The 16650-nt window shown below is 33.5% G+C and overlaps 3 protein-coding genes across 3 annotated transcripts; 2 read left to right on the top strand and 1 right to left on the bottom strand.

Annotated features, from left to right (window-relative positions):
• The first annotated feature begins 3299 nt into the window (after positions 1 to 3299).
• On the top strand, positions 3300 to 4290 carry LOC111374547 (stress-induced protein KIN2-like). The gene is made up of 3 exons (XM_022997226.1): positions 3300 to 3440; positions 3719 to 3787; positions 4017 to 4290. Exons 1-3 carry the CDS (start codon positions 3384 to 3386, stop codon positions 4083 to 4085), a joined length of 195 nt encoding a protein of 64 aa, XP_022852994.1. The 5' UTR covers positions 3300 to 3383; the 3' UTR covers positions 4086 to 4290.
• Positions 4291 to 6398: 2108 nt separating this feature from the next.
• LOC111374580 lies at positions 6399 to 8922 on the top strand. The gene is made up of 2 exons (XM_022997276.1): positions 6399 to 6901; positions 7891 to 8922. Exons 1-2 carry the CDS (start codon positions 6582 to 6584, stop codon positions 8795 to 8797), a joined length of 1227 nt encoding a protein of 408 aa, XP_022853044.1. The 5' UTR covers positions 6399 to 6581; the 3' UTR covers positions 8798 to 8922.
• A 2625-nt stretch (positions 8923 to 11547) lies between these two features.
• LOC111374554 (zinc finger MYM-type protein 1-like) lies at positions 11548 to 13962 on the bottom strand. Its single transcript, XM_022997234.1, has 2 exons — positions 12398 to 13962; positions 11548 to 12352 (listed from the first exon to the last, which is right to left on the bottom strand). The coding sequence occupies exons 1-2, from the start codon at positions 13960 to 13962 to the stop codon at positions 11548 to 11550; spliced, it is 2370 nt and encodes a 789-aa protein (XP_022853002.1).
• Positions 13963 to 16650: the final 2688 nt, after the last annotated feature.

The following is a 16650-nucleotide window of genomic DNA, read 5'->3' on the forward strand; positions in this document are numbered from 1 at the left end:
GAACTGTATATCTACCGTGCCTTGCAGAACCCATTAATTAATGCCTTGTTAGTGAACTGATCCGGTCTTAATCCAGCCTCCAAAATCTTACTTCTAACTTTCAGAAAAGACCTCATTTCTCAATCTTGCAATAAGCATTGAGTAATGTATTACTTGCAGGATTATTGGGTTCAATTTTCTTCTCACTCGTGTCATGTAATAGTTTATTTGCATCCTTTCCCAGTTCTTAACTAGAAATCGTATAGACAGTTTTAACTAGCTTGCTCTCACTGCCTGGATACACCAAGTGACAAAACCAGCCATCAGGAGTAAAGAATCTTTCTACAGAATGTTAATTAATTTTGGGGAAGAATTCATTGGAGTGGGTATATGTTACAAAGATTTATGGAATTACTAGATAAAAGCAAAACGAAAAATAAGTATCTTGTTTGGAATATGATTTCCCGTTTTCTTCTTACATTGCTATGTTAACAAAAGAGGTGATAAGGTCGAGACAGTCTTCTTCTGATGTTTCTTTGGGCGGAGCTGGGGTTGGCTATTAAACGAGCTGAGCAGCTTGGTTTGCAAATCCTCGAGCCCGACACATCCCACTGGACGAGTCGGTCCACGCTCAATTTGGGTCGAGCTGAGCAGTACTCATGGCTTCCCTCCAGGTGAGGCGAGGTGAGTCAGCTCGTATATTTTTTTATTTTTCTATTAACTTTTTTTTTCTTCCTCTACTACTAGACAAGTCGACTAGCCGGCCATTATGGATTGATGAGCTTCTTACACAAGAAAAATCCAACTCAATTCGTCCCTTGATTCATCTTTGAAACGAATCAACTAGTGACTCGCCACACTTAACATCCCTAAGTTAGGTTTGGGAAAGTTGGAGGGAGCGAGGCTTGGTTATATAGGGGTGGGGGTTTTGTTAGTTTTTTATTTTTTTCCCCCTCTATTTATTTCCTTTTTATTTAGTTTTTATTTTAACAAAAAAAAAAGTGTAATCGGTGAAACTTTTTAGTTGATTTTAAATGAAAATCGTGCAAAAATTGTGAAATATTAGGATTAAAATGCTCCGCTTAAAAAGTTGAAAATTAATTAACTACAGAAATCATAAGTTAGGACAATGACCGAAAAATAAATAAATAAAAAAAATAACAAATAAAAAAAATTACAAATCGAAAAATATGGATAATGGTGAGGGCAAATAGTAGATGAAGTTGGAGAAAATCACGACTAACTCTAAGATGAAGAAGTTTAATTAAGCCACGTGTTTTGTGCTTTCTTTGAGACGATATTTGCCCTCATTTCAGTGATCCACACGGATTAGCAGAAATATCTTCAATATACAAGTAACCTAAATTTGTTGTTTGCATCGTGCACTCCCGAAAATAATCCCGAAATATAAGGAGAGAAGAGATCAATATTAGATGCTCGTATTCTGTATTTTCAAATTTACAAAGCACGGACAAAGCTTTAAAAGAGATGAAATGCAAGCATGCAAGGAAAAAATTGTTTCAAGGAAGAAGATGAAGGAGCATTCTATATATTTATCTATATCATATATATTAGAAATCAACAATCTGTAAAACAAACCTTCCCAATAGTGTCAAGATTTTATTTGAGTCGCAATTATTTAAAATTTTAGTTACATAATTGAATTTGGATGAAAAGGGGCCATCAATATGGATATAAGCCTGAACAGATACGTTGATCTTAAAAATAGCTTATATTTCTTAAAGTCAAATGTGTTTTATTTCTCAATTTCCAAGAAATATTTCTTTTTGAAATTTAGAACATTTAGCACCTGTTTAATTTTCATTCTTATAAGAATGAGAATAAAAAATATAGTCATTACGGGACCACACAAAAGAGAAGAAGTCAAATATGGTGACTTGATATGATGAATAACGATCATATTTTTTATTTTTGTGATCGAATGAGATACAAACGGGTCTCAATATTTGGTATGAGAGAGAGAGAGTCTATTTTTTTTAGTTGTGCAATGACCTATCTATAGGATACCAACGGAAGCATTTTAGGTGTTTTTATGACTTGACATTTTTGAAGCATTTTGTTAGAATTTCTGATTTTTATTTCCAAAGTTTATTAATTTTCGTATTTTAGTGACACTTGTCTAGTATCAATCCTTTTGCATCCAATGGTATGATGCCTCGTACCAATGTTGATTTGTCAAAATTTGTATTGAGATGAGCATCGTCCATGTCCGAGGCTATCCAAGGCCTCCGATCATATTTCCAACTAAGTGTTAAAAGTCCTACAAACTCTTTTATTCAAGAGAGTTTGGAAGTTTGATATGTTCTTTTATTTAGGCAGATATTGACGATCAAGACATAAATATTCATTCCATGACACTTGAGCATGCACGAGATTCTTTTGATGGCTGACCGGCACACAGAGTGGCCGCCCCATGCTCTAATTGGTCAGACGTGCAGCATAGTCACCCAAATGCATTGGGCCATTGCCGGCAAGCTCTTTTGTGCCTTGGCTAGCCATCCTACGTCCTCACCACTTAGAACCTTTCCCGTGTGATCCTTTGACTTGTGCTAACTATTTAACGCATCTTACAATTTTAAAAATGGACATTATTTCAAAATTCTTTAATATGAATAAGACTTCGGAAATTCATTTTACATCCACTCTTTTTCAAAATCATCTTGAATGTCCCGTGTCCGAGCAAAAGTGTGTATTCAAAAAGAAAAATCATTTCCAACCTTTAACCATGAAGGACAATTTTAGGTTTGTAAATGTTGACTAACAAAAATTCCTTCAAGAAACTTGTGAATATTATCACATTTCCATCTCCAAGCATTTTTAGATTGCATTGCTAGAAATTATAAAAGGAGTCATAAGCACTTAAAAATAAAGAACTGTATTGTTTTTAATAAATTTCAAAGAATATAATTGTATTTAAGGCATGTTCGGTGGTGATTATGAGAATTGATTTTTTAATCATTAGAGAGAAAAGTGGGTTCACCTATGAGTGAAGAAGTCAACAACGACGACTGGAATAGTAAAATAATGATCAAAATTTTGATTTTCTATGGGTGAAGAATTGCTACAAAACGAGGGCTTAATAATTATACAATCTTACAAGTGAAAAATGATTAAGAAAAAAAATCATGTCCACACATAATCACCTGGTAAACAGGGAATATGAAAAACTACCACTTTTTTCTCATCAATCTAACTAATTAAACAAATAAATTCAAATAAGCCCGGGTCAATCGGCTCTTATGGTGGCAAATATTTTTTTGCTGGCTGGCGATATATATTATATCTTATATAGGCTCATTGAATTATAAAATCTTCAAGCATCAATTTCACTACCACAAAATCGTGATTATCTTTCTTGTTCTACCAAGCATAAACCAAGAAGAATGGATAATTCTACAAAAGCCAGTTACAATGCCGGTCAGGTCAAGGGCCAAGCTCAGGTAAAAAATCCCACATCTTACTAGAAAGTATTAAGGAGAAGGAAAAAATTAAAATTCATTCATTATACTATGTTGAAATTGATCTCCCGCCTTTAGTGGACTGGATAAAAACTTGTTACTGTTAATGTGGATTATGATTCTCTTGTCACATCAGTATTGAGAAATTTTTATCTTGTCCACTGGAGGTACGAGATCAGACATGTAAACTATATTATACTGTCTAATATCATGTACACTCTTCACGAAATATTGAGGCTAATATTGTTTGATAAATTCAGGAGAAGTCTAGCCAGGTGATGGACAAAATTAGCAACACTGCCCAATCTGCTAAGGACTCCATGCAGGAGGTTGTAACTTTAGACAATTTAAATGTATCGATTTCTGTAATTAAGTGACATCGTGATTTGAATTCAAGATCTTTTTCTACTCTACTTGATTAAGAGAGAAAATTCAAAAAAACTTTTCGCGTGTGTTCGTAATTGCAACTACCGATGTGCAAGAATTCATGAGATTGGACAATAATAAGAAAGAAAACGAAACTAAAAATTTTCGGTTCTAATACTGAATTTTGTGCAGGCCGGTCAGCAAATGAAGGCTAAGGCACAAGGAGCTGCTGATGCCGTCAAGGATTCAGTGAACAAGTGAATTGCTAATGGGATTGATTTCAATTTGATTTTTCTTTCTTAATAAGCTCATTTAAAGAGCTGTTGATGCATGTTTTATTTCTTCGTCTATTGAGTTCTTAATTGATCTTCAAAACTATTTCAAGAAAATTAATGAAGTATTCTTTCATTAATATTTTCTTGTGCTGGTATTATTTAACTTCATCTTACTCTTTTTTGGATACAAATTTATAAATGGTTTATGTCACGAAAATACGTACCAAGATTTTTTATTGATTGTGCAATAACAGGCTTGGTTTCTCAAACCAATGTCGAACAACAAAATAAATATCACACGGAATAATAAGAGCCAGTTTGGAAGTGATTTTGAAAATTGATTTTTTATTGCGAGACTATCAGCAATTGTCTTACATGACATGTGTGAGAGTTTGTGGGATTACCGATAATCTTCACTTGGAATAGCATTATTTTTATAAAAATAAAAAATAATAAAAAGGTTAACTATGACAACCTTCAAAGATTGAAAAGTCAACAATAGTGGATACACAATACAAAGACTGTTTTGCCCTTCCAATAGTGCTGGTCTGTGAATTGAGAGGGTCAAAAAAGTAATTATGCGAGCATAATTATAGGTTAAAAATATGTCTGTATCCTCCAACCCTACTCAAACTTTCATATTTAAGGCTCAAATTTTTTCAATTAAAAAAGCCATTCAAATCTATCAAAAATCTGATAGATTTCGCAAAAAATGCACAGGGCCATAATTTTGCCAAATGGAGGTTATTTATCGAATTGACTCGCACTTTTGTCACGTTCGTGAAGTACTCTTTTAATTATAATAATTATGAGCAATTTAAAAAGTAAAATAATTAGGAACTAGTGTTCTAAAAAGCTGACTAGATGCGATGTGATGTGAAAATGTCAAATTAGGTGGCTTGATAAAGGTTGATTTCATCACTTCGTCTGTCCTAAATTCAAAATGGCTGTTTGAGGTCTTGAATATAGGAAAATTCAAAAAAATTTCTATTTATTTACTATTTAGTATTTATATTTGAAACTTATTATTTTGTTGAAAAATTTTGAAAAATGTATAAAGTTCTTGTAAATCTGTTTTAGATATTTGTTATGTATTATTTTTAATTATTTCATTTTTTGATTGATTAAAAACTAAAATAATATTAAAATAAGAAATCTTTTTCTACGTTTTTTTATGTCTATGCCTCGCCTAAACTCGCTTAACCTATAACCTGGTCTCCACACATCGTCACGCTTTACGCATTTTAGAGTACTATCAAGAACATGTGAGCTAAACAAAAAAGTGATTGGCTCTTAGTATATATACTTACAAACGAATCATGTCCGCCAGTATCAGTTAAGGATAAAGAGTAAAGTGTATGATACCATTTTTTTTTTTTCGATACTCTTTTTCCCCCTTATACCATTTGACAATCGTTCTTTTAAATTTTTTTTTTTTTTCTCGTACTCATTTTTAATTATACATTTTCACAATAAAATGTATTTCATATATGCCCAAATTTTTTCTACTTTTTAATCACATATTTTCCAAAAAAATTATTATTCAAAAATTCATTCTCGTCAGAAAAACTCGAAAGAATGGTTGTCAAACAGGGACTAAGTTTCAAAAAGAATAGGACATGAGGACCTCTTTAGAAACCAATTTTCCTGAGCGTTCTAACTTCTAATTCACAAAAGGACTTCTTGGTCCACTTCATTTTGCTTTCATTGACAATTCATGGAATCATTTCCGCTTTCAACTTTCATTTAGAGAAAAAAGAGTAGTGGATCTCCTTTTCGAAATAAAGCTTCAAGATAAAAAGATAGGTATATAATAATACATCAAACAAATTAATCAATATCCAAAAGCATGTTTGGCTACACTTAAAAATGTATAAGTTACTTTTAAGTAGGCTGTTTATTTAACTTCAAACATTTTTCGGATAATTTGTTTCTTACTTTCAAGTAATGAAAATAACTCTGATAAAAATTTCACCAATAAAAAAGTTATTATCCCAAAAAAAACTTATTTACCTGCGAGTAAACTTTTAGTGCTTGTTTGTGCTCCATTATTTGTGAGTAATGTGTTATGCAATAGTGATTGACGTTGAAATATGTGGTTAAAAAAGAATGAAAAGTTTTTAATTTACGTGTAATATTATTTTAATGAAGAATGTGTGGTTAAAAATGAGTACTGTAAAAAAAATAATGTGGTAGAATGTGAAAAAATGGTAAACAAACAAAGCCTTAAAGCTTGTCCAAACATGCTGTTATTGAGATGTCAATAATGCATTGCATGTACATTGGCTATCGTATCAGCTAAAAAGAAACTAAATATTGCTGTTTCAACTTTATCCATATTTTTAAATCCTTTGAATAGCTTTTATGAATTGTGTTGATATGTTTTTCACATTTTTGTGGACATTGATCTTTAGTTTCTCACTCCTAAGCTAATAAAATTCCTGAAGACGAGCACGAGCACGAGCACGAGCAGAAGGAAGAGATGTACGTGACAAAACCGCGATCCCTCTATCGCAACCATCCAGGTGCTCTCTACGTGCAGCCACTGCGAGACGCTCCATATTCCGGTCAGCTAGTCGTTTCGGACGAAGAATCAGAGGGCATAGGTTTATCTTGTTATGGGATATTCAGGAGAAACAAAATAAAGAGGCTTCCATTCCCTCAGGACAGGATTTTGAAGGTTGTAAATGCATCAGTACATGAAGATGTTAGCATTAAAAAGGTCTGGTTTATACCAGTAATTGATCAGCCTCTTTCATCCAACAGATACTATGTTATTAAGGCGAAGGGCAAACATAAAGGGTATGTTATTATACCTGCAGTGTTATCTCGTAACTCTGTCAAAGTTTGTATGCTTCTCTTTTCATTATCTCCCTCGGGTTTCATATGCATGTCCCTTTCTGTTCAAACCCGAAACCATGTTTTATTTATTTATTATTATTATTAGTTTATTTTTTGCCATTGACCCCGTTTGGGAGTGATTTTTCATCCCAAAAAATTAATTTTTTGACCGTTATTTCACTATTGCAGCCTTAAATTTTAACTTCTTCTCTCATAGATGCCCCCACCTTTTTTCTAACAGTCAAAAAATCAATTCTGAAAATCACTCTCAAACAGGACCTTTAATATGAATGCACTTTGCCAAATGTCATTTTTCCCTGGATTGCTAGGTAAATATAAAATCATTGAAGGATAGTCATGTCATTCTAAATAAAAATGTGAAGGGTAGTCATATAGATAAAATGCACTCTTACCCTACTACACCTAGTCAAATGATCACTACATTGGGTCAATTATTTTATTACGAAAATTCTGACCAATCTATCAAAATATGATGAATTGGGATTAAAAGCTAAATAAAATAAAAATAGAAACATGCAAAGCAACACATATATTTATTGCATTTCCATGTGAGAATATCATCCAGTTGCCACTGTTAATTTCTCAATATTTTAACACACATCTGTCACGTCTACGGGAAATTGAGCCCCCAAGAAGTCCATATATGATAGCAATAGTGGGCACTAGCTAACGAATGTGTGGACTATTCAATCTCCCCCTAAATAAATAAAACTTATGTCGATGTACAGTGGAGAGAAAAAGTACTCAGTATCATTAGGCTTCACAGTCCAATAAATTCCAACAATTTTTGCAAAAACAATAGGGACTAATTCATGGAGTAATCATTCTAAAAAGACAGAAGCTGCTATCTCTGTTGCAATATTTTTCTTCCTGATGGACTTGCTCAGAAGTTTTTCACTAAATTTCATTTCTTTTGACGAGTTCTGCAGACAGGCATACACATGTTCTAGAGAAGATGCTTCAGCAATATGTTGCTTTAACGATGTCCGAAATAATCGAAAAACAAGGCCTTTCGATTACAGGGACAGATATCAACAAGTCGAGATTCATCGTCATCACAGTGGTGGATTCTTAGCGAAATCAATCGAATGGGATGGTAATCCTCCTAGTTTTCTCAGAACATCAGGATGGGAAGTTTACACTGTTAAGTCTTACAAATTTCATTTATCAAAAGCTCCAGGACTTAACATTTCTCTCTTGCAAGAACTCCCTGAATTGAATGTTCCTTTATATTCCAAGTATTCCACTCCAATTATTATTGGAAAATGGTACTGCCCTTGTGTGTTTGTGAAAGATGAAGCCCACAGAGTGAAAGAACAAATGAGAAAATCTATGTTCTATGAACTGAGTCTAAACTTAAGGTGGGAACAAATATATGCATGCGGAAAAGAGTCAGTCACCCGGGATATCTCCCAAGACATCCATCAATATTCTGGACACCGTGAAAACAACGTTGTTGTTGTTGTTGTTGATGAAAGAGTAAAAAGGTTGGTTTCTTTGGTATGCGGAGTAGAAGCCGAGAAAGATGAAGGTAGATTGGATGCCGAAGGGTTTGTTTGGTTTAAGGCGAAAGAACAACATAGGAGGAGAGTAAGTGCTGGTTTGAGTTTGGCCATTTTGGAGAAAATAAGGTTGCTACAAGCGACAAGAGGATGGTTTGATGGACATAGGGAGGTGAGAGTGAAGGGTAGAAAGGAGGTTAGAAGTGATATTGTGTGGAGAAAGTTTGGTTGCTATGTTTTGGTGGAGAGTTTTGTTTTGAGGAGAATGGATGGGAGTGTGTTATTAACTTCAATTTTCAGAAATACTAGTAAGATTGAGTGCAAATGGGAGTGAGGCTTGCATAAAGATTGATCCATGTGCATCTATTGAATGCATGTTTTGTACATATTACTGAACATTACTATTAACAAACTTTTAACTCTTTTACCTTAGTAATGTTCGATATTATCTATTTAATATCGACATGTCATTGGAGTTAATTTATTCATTACCAGTACTTGAAGCATATGGAGAGATTTGATGTACTATGATGTTACAAGAAATTCTAAAATCAGTGACTTTCAAATTTTTGTGACAAACTATTACATATTTTGGAGTCTTCTTTTCAAAGGTCACAAAAAGTACTCCTCTTTGATCAACTCCTACAAAAAAATAAGATCAAGATTAATACATGGATGGGAAAATAAATTTCTTTCAATAGGATGAAAAATAACCATTCTTAAAGCATACTCCTATTCACCTTCTACAAATTCTCAAGCCCCCTCTATGTGCGAGTAAAAGTTTAGAGAGACTATTCGATGCTTTCATCCAATATTCATCTAAAGGGGAACAAATTCATTGGGCATCTAGGGACAAGCTTTGTTACCCTAGCGAAGAAGGTGGGCCGGGACATCAATCAATATAGGATTTGAGCACTCTATTTGATTGGAAATTCATATCGCAACACTATTTATGGCCTTGGGTTATGCAGGCGAACTATTGGACTTGGTTGCTTTAGGTTCATCTGCGTTTTGTAGATATCAAGATGCCCATTATTTCACATTAGAATGAGAAAAATAGTAATTTTTTGGAAAATGCGTGATTAGAAAATGAAGATAAGTTTTTGGGTTTATGTGTAATATTAATTTATTGAAAAATGTATGGTTGATAAGAAGAAAAAGAAAAAAAATTATAATTTAATGAAAAATAATGGGGCCAAACGGCTGCTTAAAGTCACCCCTGTCGTGCTAAGGTAGGATCTTTGGAATGTTGAAGTTTAGGAGAGGAAGCTCAATGTTGATCTCCATGGGGAAGGGAGAGTCATCAATATCATCGTCTGATTTCCTAGCAGGTTTGCTGTATCTAGCCCCTATAATCACACGGGGCTTTCCTCCTTAATTGTATGAGGCACACGTTCTCTTATTGCTACCCCAACACTTTTTCTTTTGCACCTATATCTTGGCAGTTGATTCTATTGCCTATTCCTAGAAAACTCGTTTGGCCCCTATTTCTAGAATGATCGCTCAATATGTAAAAAAATACTAGTGGACTTTGTTAGTCTGGGCTTGTGCTCATAAATTGGTGGGAAGGGGGCTCTTCAAATACATATCTCTATTCGAAGGCCTGCAATGTTGGCTTGGGAAGTACCAATATAAACCTCTCTTATCGAAGGTTTATCTTCGCTATTTCTAGGGTATCCCCTTGTGAGGGCATTGTTCACCTCCTCTTCAACTGGCTAGTTCCTCTAAGTTCTTTGATTAAGCAGTAGATTTGCTTGAGTCATGCTCATGACAAAAGGTCGATGGTTGCATATTGTGGGGCATCTACATGTCTGGTAGTTAATTTATAGGAAGGCCCGCATGGAGGCTTGGTGAGCAGCAATTCGCTTCGTTGTTTATCGTATATGTTCAACGATTGTTCAACACTCAGGATACATTTGGCAACCCATGTAGGCCTCTTGGTGTGGCAACTACTGTGGGGGTCTCTTCATCTTCATTTTTGGCATCTTACCTTCTAGGGTTTGCATCTCCTTCGCTTCCACTAATCCTTTCTTTGGGAGTAAATCTTTGGGAAATAAAGAATTTCTTATAGTTAATGTAGGATTTTTGTTAAATTTTTTATTCACATGATTTTCGTGGATTTTTTCATATAGAGTACCAGTCTGTTGATCCCTGAATATGAATGGAACCTTAGTCGCCTACAGATCTCACTTCTACTCTCTTCTATGTACAATTTACTTTCGCACTTGAAACACACACATTGAAGGCACGAGTATCAAAACCTCTTCGAACAGAGGTGAGGAAGGGCATAACCATATGCACTCTTGACTTTCAAATCAACAAAAAATAGATGTAGAATTATATTGGGTGCAAAAATGGCAAAAACGAAGAAGAGAAATGAGAGTTGAGATTTATATTTTAGTGGGAGAATACCAAATTCTTCATTACATTTGAACATCACCAAGTGTGGAATGGTGATGAATCCATAAAATGGCTAGGGGTCTCTATAAAAAAAAAAAGGCTCGTAGTTTCTCAGTAATAGAATGGCTCCACTCTGCTTCCTCAATTTCATCAAGTGGTCATGCTACAGACATAAATAGTCATGGATGATTATGAGATGAGATCCTTCTGAATGGGCTATGGACTCCATTAAAGAAAACATTAAGGATAGACGGAGTCTTTTGGATTTCACGTCATATCATCTAAACTGGATGCTTGGCACATAGCCCTAGCACAGCTCAATCATTAAGTACCAAAATGTCACATTCATCATATCATACGACTTTCCATATATTGTTCTTAGCAAGAAATAGGGGATTTGACTCTCAAGTGACATTGCAAATATGTCAAATTAATCTTTTCTCACATAGCTCCATCAATTTTGTCAAAGTATCCCAGAATTGTCACTAACGCCTTAGACATCAGAGACCTATTTGATACGACTAGAGTTGTGTTTCCTTAACACCTCGGAGCAAAAGGGCGACGCTTCTACAATAAGTTTGTACTACCTTGGACAGTGGCGGACGCAGATATTTTGAGTTAGTGTGGCACAATCAAACTTGTCAAAAAGGCAACGAAAGAATTTAAATATTCGATATCTTATTATTATTGTTCTCTACGAGTTCTCATACTTTGATAACGTTCCATAATGACATCATTTTCAATATTATCAAATACATCATTCTCAATATATGCAATCAAACTATCATTCAACCATTGATCCCTGATTCGATTGCGCAAACAATTTTTAACAATTAACATCGCAGAAAATGCTCTCTCAACTGTAGCAATAGCCACAGGAAGGACTAAGGCTAATGTCACAAGTTTGTAAACTAATGGATAAATTTCATGTTTATTTTTTGCAACCAACTTCTGTGCAAGATCACTAAGGTCTTGTAATTCTCCAAAATCTTCGTGAGTGCGCATGTCAAAGATATATGTATCTAGTTGATCATCAAGTTCCAAGATATCTGTCGTGTCAAAATCTGCCGGATAATACTGACATAGTCGAATCACTTTATTCTTGTCAAAAGCGGCAAATGAATTATTTGGACACAAACATGCAACACAAAGGAGTAACTCACTATTGACCTCTAAAAAACGATCATTCAGCTCTTGAAGTTGCATATCAATGATGGCATAAAACATTTTTACACGAAAATGATGCAAATTTGTCACTATATCACGTCGTGGACGACCTAGAGTTACGAACATATCATCCATATTGGGAACATTTATCTCATGAGCTTCACAGAACGAACAAACCATTCCAAGAAAAGAATCCCATCCATCATCTCTCATGGTTTGGAGCTGTGCTTTACATAATTGTACCAATCTCATGGCATTAACAATATCTTGATCTTTTCTTTGTAATGCTTTCGACAATTCATTTGAAATTCCCAAAATCTTTCTAATGAGATGTAAATTAAATACAAATTCAAATTTTAACATCAACTCCAATAAAATAAATGCATCACCTCTTGTTCCAGAACTTGTAGTGTCAGTAGCAATCATCTCAACAACATCAACAATGGTTGAAAACATGACTATCAGGTTAAGTAAACAACTGTAGTGAGATCCCCAACATGTATCACCAGAACGCTTAAGAGTAGTTTCTTGATTGAGACCCCGCCCGCTTGATATTTCGCATGTACTAAGTGATTCAAAAATTTTCAATCTTTGTTTCTCTCGAATAAGATCGTTTCGTTTAGCTGATCCTCCTACAACATTCACCAATCTGTGTACTGAAGTGAAAAAAGTTTCTATCTTTGGATGTTTCAGTGCCACAGCTACAAGAGCCAGTTGAAGTTGATCAGCAAAGCAGTGAATGTAGTAGGCACTTGAATTTTCTTTCAAAATAAGTGTTTTGAGACCATTATACTCACCTTGCATATTGCTAGCTCCATCATATCCTTGACCTCTTAAATTAGATATACTTAGACTATGTGTGGAAAATAATTTATCAATTCCAGCCTTAAGTGAGACAGCTGTGGTACTCAAAACATGTATAACACCGATAAAATGTTCCAATACATGTCCATTCTTCACATAACGAATGACAACTGACATTTGCTCCTTCACTAAAATGTCTCGAGATTCATCTACTAAAATAGAAAAGAAACTATTACCAACATCTTTGATAATCACGTTTAGAATTTCAGAAGAAATAGCACTCACGATATCTTTTTGAACTCGTGGTGATGTTAATTTCAGATTTTCAGGTGCATTCGTCAGAGCAACAGCCTTAATCTCAGTATTGTGATCACACAACCAATGTAATAGTTCAAGAAAGTTCCCTTGATTGTTTGAATCTTTAGATTCATCATGTCCACGAAAGGCCAACCCTTGTCGTAGAAGAAATCGAACACAATCAATTGATGCATTCAAACGAATTCGATACTCTGTTCGAGTTTGAAGCGATTGTTTAAAGAGACAGGTTTGAATGCTTTGTTCTTGATTCTTGAATGATTCATACTGGACTCGAGCCTGATTGTGTGCGCTATTTGATGCCCCAACATGTTTTCTAATAATCTCTTTCCTTTTCCAATTTGAGAACCCACCATTAACAAATGAACCACCACTTGAACTAAAAAGATAACAATAAAAGCAAAATGCAACATCTTTAGCTATACTGTATTCCAACCAACTAGGATGCTCATTATACCATGAAACACAAAATCGCCTATCTTTGTTAGCCATTCTTGTGGGTGAAAATTCATGATTGCGAGGCTGACAAGGATCCCGTTGCACATATGTTCTTCGAATTTCATCTCGGACATTAATATCATAATTTTGTATTAGAACTCTCAATCCAGGATCTGAAGGTAGCTGTGCAACATCAAATTCATGACTTTCATCCCCAACATCCTCGACATTTGTTTGAATTGGGCCATCTTCAAGATTAGTTCCATCAATTTCATCCCCAACGTTCATTTCATCTATTTTATCTCGAACATTCCTTTTATTAACATCTTGCTCATCACAAGAAAACGTAGATTTACATTTAAAATACTTCTCCATAACTGATAGAAACGATCAACGAAAACAATCAATTCATTGAAAAAAAAAACAAAAGAATGAACTTAAACCTAATGAATTCTACGTCGCAGAAATAAAAATCTAGTTATGAAGTTTCTAGCCTTCAGTTCAATATAATTAAACTCGTTGATTTTTTTTTAAAAAAAGTTAAAATCTCCAAAATACAAGTCTAAAGATAATTATTGAAACTATACTATTTTCACAGATAAAAAAATTTCCATTTAATGCTAAAATCAACAAATAGTGGTAAATAAAAAACTTAACAGTAACAATGTTAACAAATAATAACTTAACATACTTAGTTCAAGAAATTCACTAAAAATTTAGAAATCAAATATAGACAAGACAAATTCAAACATACTGTGATATAGTCCCGGCTACTGCCATAGTGAAGTACCTCCGGGTTGGTTTGCAAATAAACACCGTTGGTTCGGGTCCATATGGACCCGTGGTTTTTTTCCCTCAAATCGAACCAAACCATTTCAAAATAGTTTGGTTTAGGTTTTGATTTTCAAAAATCGCACCAAAATCGAATCGAACCGTTTTTAAATTTTTTAATTAATATATTAATTTTATTAACTTCAAAATTTTACAGTTTTCACTTTTAAAAAATACCAATTTAGCAATACAAATTACAACCAACCTATTGAAATAATCATGGAAAGTAAATTAGGTTCATCATTATTACCCTATGATTTAACAAGATCACAATATATATTTTCACCCAATATCTAAACTAAACTAAAATTATTCCAAAATCATATGAAATGGAAAAATACATATATATTTTCAACAATCCAAATCTTAATTCAACAAAACTATGTCAACAAATCACGTCCAAAGTTTCAGAAGCCCTAACATAAACTTTCATTTTCCTAACATTTGACGTTTCTCTGCATTACTGAAGAAATCGTAAGTTGCATTTGCCTGTTAGTCTGTTAATTTTTACCTGAATCGCCTCTTTTTCTCTCCTCTTTCAATAAGTTTTAGATTTTCATTCAAGCCATTTTTTCGTCGTTCATTTTTTATTTGTTGTTTTTGAATTTATTATACACTTGTGGTTGTGATTTAGATAGAAAAATAACTTTTGTGTGCCTAGATGATTAATAAATTTGTTCGTAGTTTGGAAAGAACCAAAGACGGGACGTATTGATTTTGTGAAAATGTTAAAGTTCCCAACAGTACTAGTACCTTCTACTTTCATAAAATAGTTTGATAATAAAATTCCTCAATTCCCAATAAGCCGAAATTCTATGAATATTTGTATATTTAAATATATTCCGTTCAATCCTTATTTAACATCTCATTAGTAAGACGAAAGGATTTTTAATCAAACTATAATAGTAGAATGTATCTCTACCTTTTCCAACTGCTATATGACAATATGAATGTCAAACAAGAAAAGGTAAATAAAAATGAAGAAATATGCATTACTTGTTCTATTAACATCTTTTAGCAATCAATTTTGAAAATAATTTATTCATGGATTTTATGGTAAATATTAATATAATTTAATATTTAACATTATTAGTTCTCGTATAAACTTATATGTTAACTTTTATTAAATATATTATTATAATGTCGACAGGTAAACAGCGGATTAAAACCTAATCAAACTGCAAATTATGATTTGGTTTGATTCGAAAAATAAAATGATTTGATTTGATTTAAAAAAATTTCAAACAGCATAAAATGGTTTGAGTTGAAAATAAAGCACAAACTACACAAATCGAACCGCGTTCACCCCTATCTATTTGCATCTTTAGAAGGTTCTTTTGATGTTTATTTGGGGTGACAATTGAAGGGTTTCGTCTGAATTGAATTGAAATAATTGTACATTTAGGAAAGTTTTAAGTTTTGTGTTTCAATGGGCTTACTCTAAATAATTGTAGGATTCAACACGAAACCTACTTACTTTTTCATATTAATTTTTGTTCTCACACCATATTTTTTCGTCATTGGCCATTAAGCGCCCGTTTGACAGCAATCTCGCATGATTATAATAAAAAAATCTGACCATTTTATAAGAAATTGGAAAAAATTTGACAAAAACTAGCACCTTCTTTCATTCTAAATTGGAATGTAAAAAATATCCTTGCTCATGGCGTTGAGTGTATAAAATGTCCTTTTCATTAAGAATTTTAATTGATTGGAAAGGTGCAGTAAAAAATAGCTGCTATAGCATGGTTCTCATTCTATATATAACAGTTGGATTTTTCCTTATAATTAGACGAGAATCGCTGTCAAATAGGCACTAAAATCTGTTACTCTATATGAGGTAAATGTTGGAAAGAAAAGGAAATTATTTTCGAATTTATGTTTTTCCTTTTTTTTTCTTTTCCTTTTAGAGAGTTAGAGAGCCACAAAAATGTGGGATATTTTTTTTAAAAAAAAACTAAATTTCTAGTAATAGCACATTTAATTGTGATTTTTTGAGTTTTGGAATGTGTTATTCGAACAATGTTGGTACCTTGGCAACGGAGAGGAACATGGGTGTTGATCCAGCCATTTGTCATAAATCATGTGTTCCATTTGTATATGATTGACTTCGATTTTGGTTTTAAGACACTATTGATGGAATAGATGATTTGCTTTTCAGTTGTGTCGAAGGACATGAAAAAATTAGAATTGGGGTAGAGCCTAGTTTTACTTTTTTCTTTCGAGTGTCGC

This window comes from Olea europaea, unplaced genomic scaffold (genome assembly GCF_002742605.1).
Source record: "Olea europaea var. sylvestris unplaced genomic scaffold, O_europaea_v1 scaffold126, whole genome shotgun sequence".
NCBI classification, from domain to species: Eukaryota; Viridiplantae; Streptophyta; class Magnoliopsida; order Lamiales; family Oleaceae; genus Olea; species Olea europaea.

Coding starts and splice junctions, on each gene's coding strand:
- LOC111374547 (XM_022997226.1), top strand. CDS start 3,384: ATGGATAATTCTACAAAAGCCAGTTACAATGCCGGTCAGGTCAAGGGC. Junction 3,441..3,718: donor AGGTCAAGGGCCAAGCTCAG/GTAAAAAATCCC, acceptor TGATAAATTCAG/GAGAAGTCTAGCCAGGTGAT. Junction 3,788..4,016: donor CTAAGGACTCCATGCAGGAG/GTTGTAACTTTA, acceptor AATTTTGTGCAG/GCCGGTCAGCAAATGAAGGC.
- LOC111374554 (XM_022997234.1), bottom strand. CDS start 13,962: ATGGAGAAGTATTTTAAATGTAAATCTACGTTTTCTTGTGATGAGCAA. Junction 12,353..12,397: donor GATGCATTTATTTTATTGGA/GTTGATGTTAAA, acceptor ACATCTCATTAG/AAAGATTTTGGGAATTTCAA.
- LOC111374580 (XM_022997276.1), top strand. CDS start 6,582: ATGTACGTGACAAAACCGCGATCCCTCTATCGCAACCATCCAGGTGCT. Junction 6,902..7,890: donor GCGAAGGGCAAACATAAAGG/GTATGTTATTAT, acceptor CGAGTTCTGCAG/ACAGGCATACACATGTTCTA.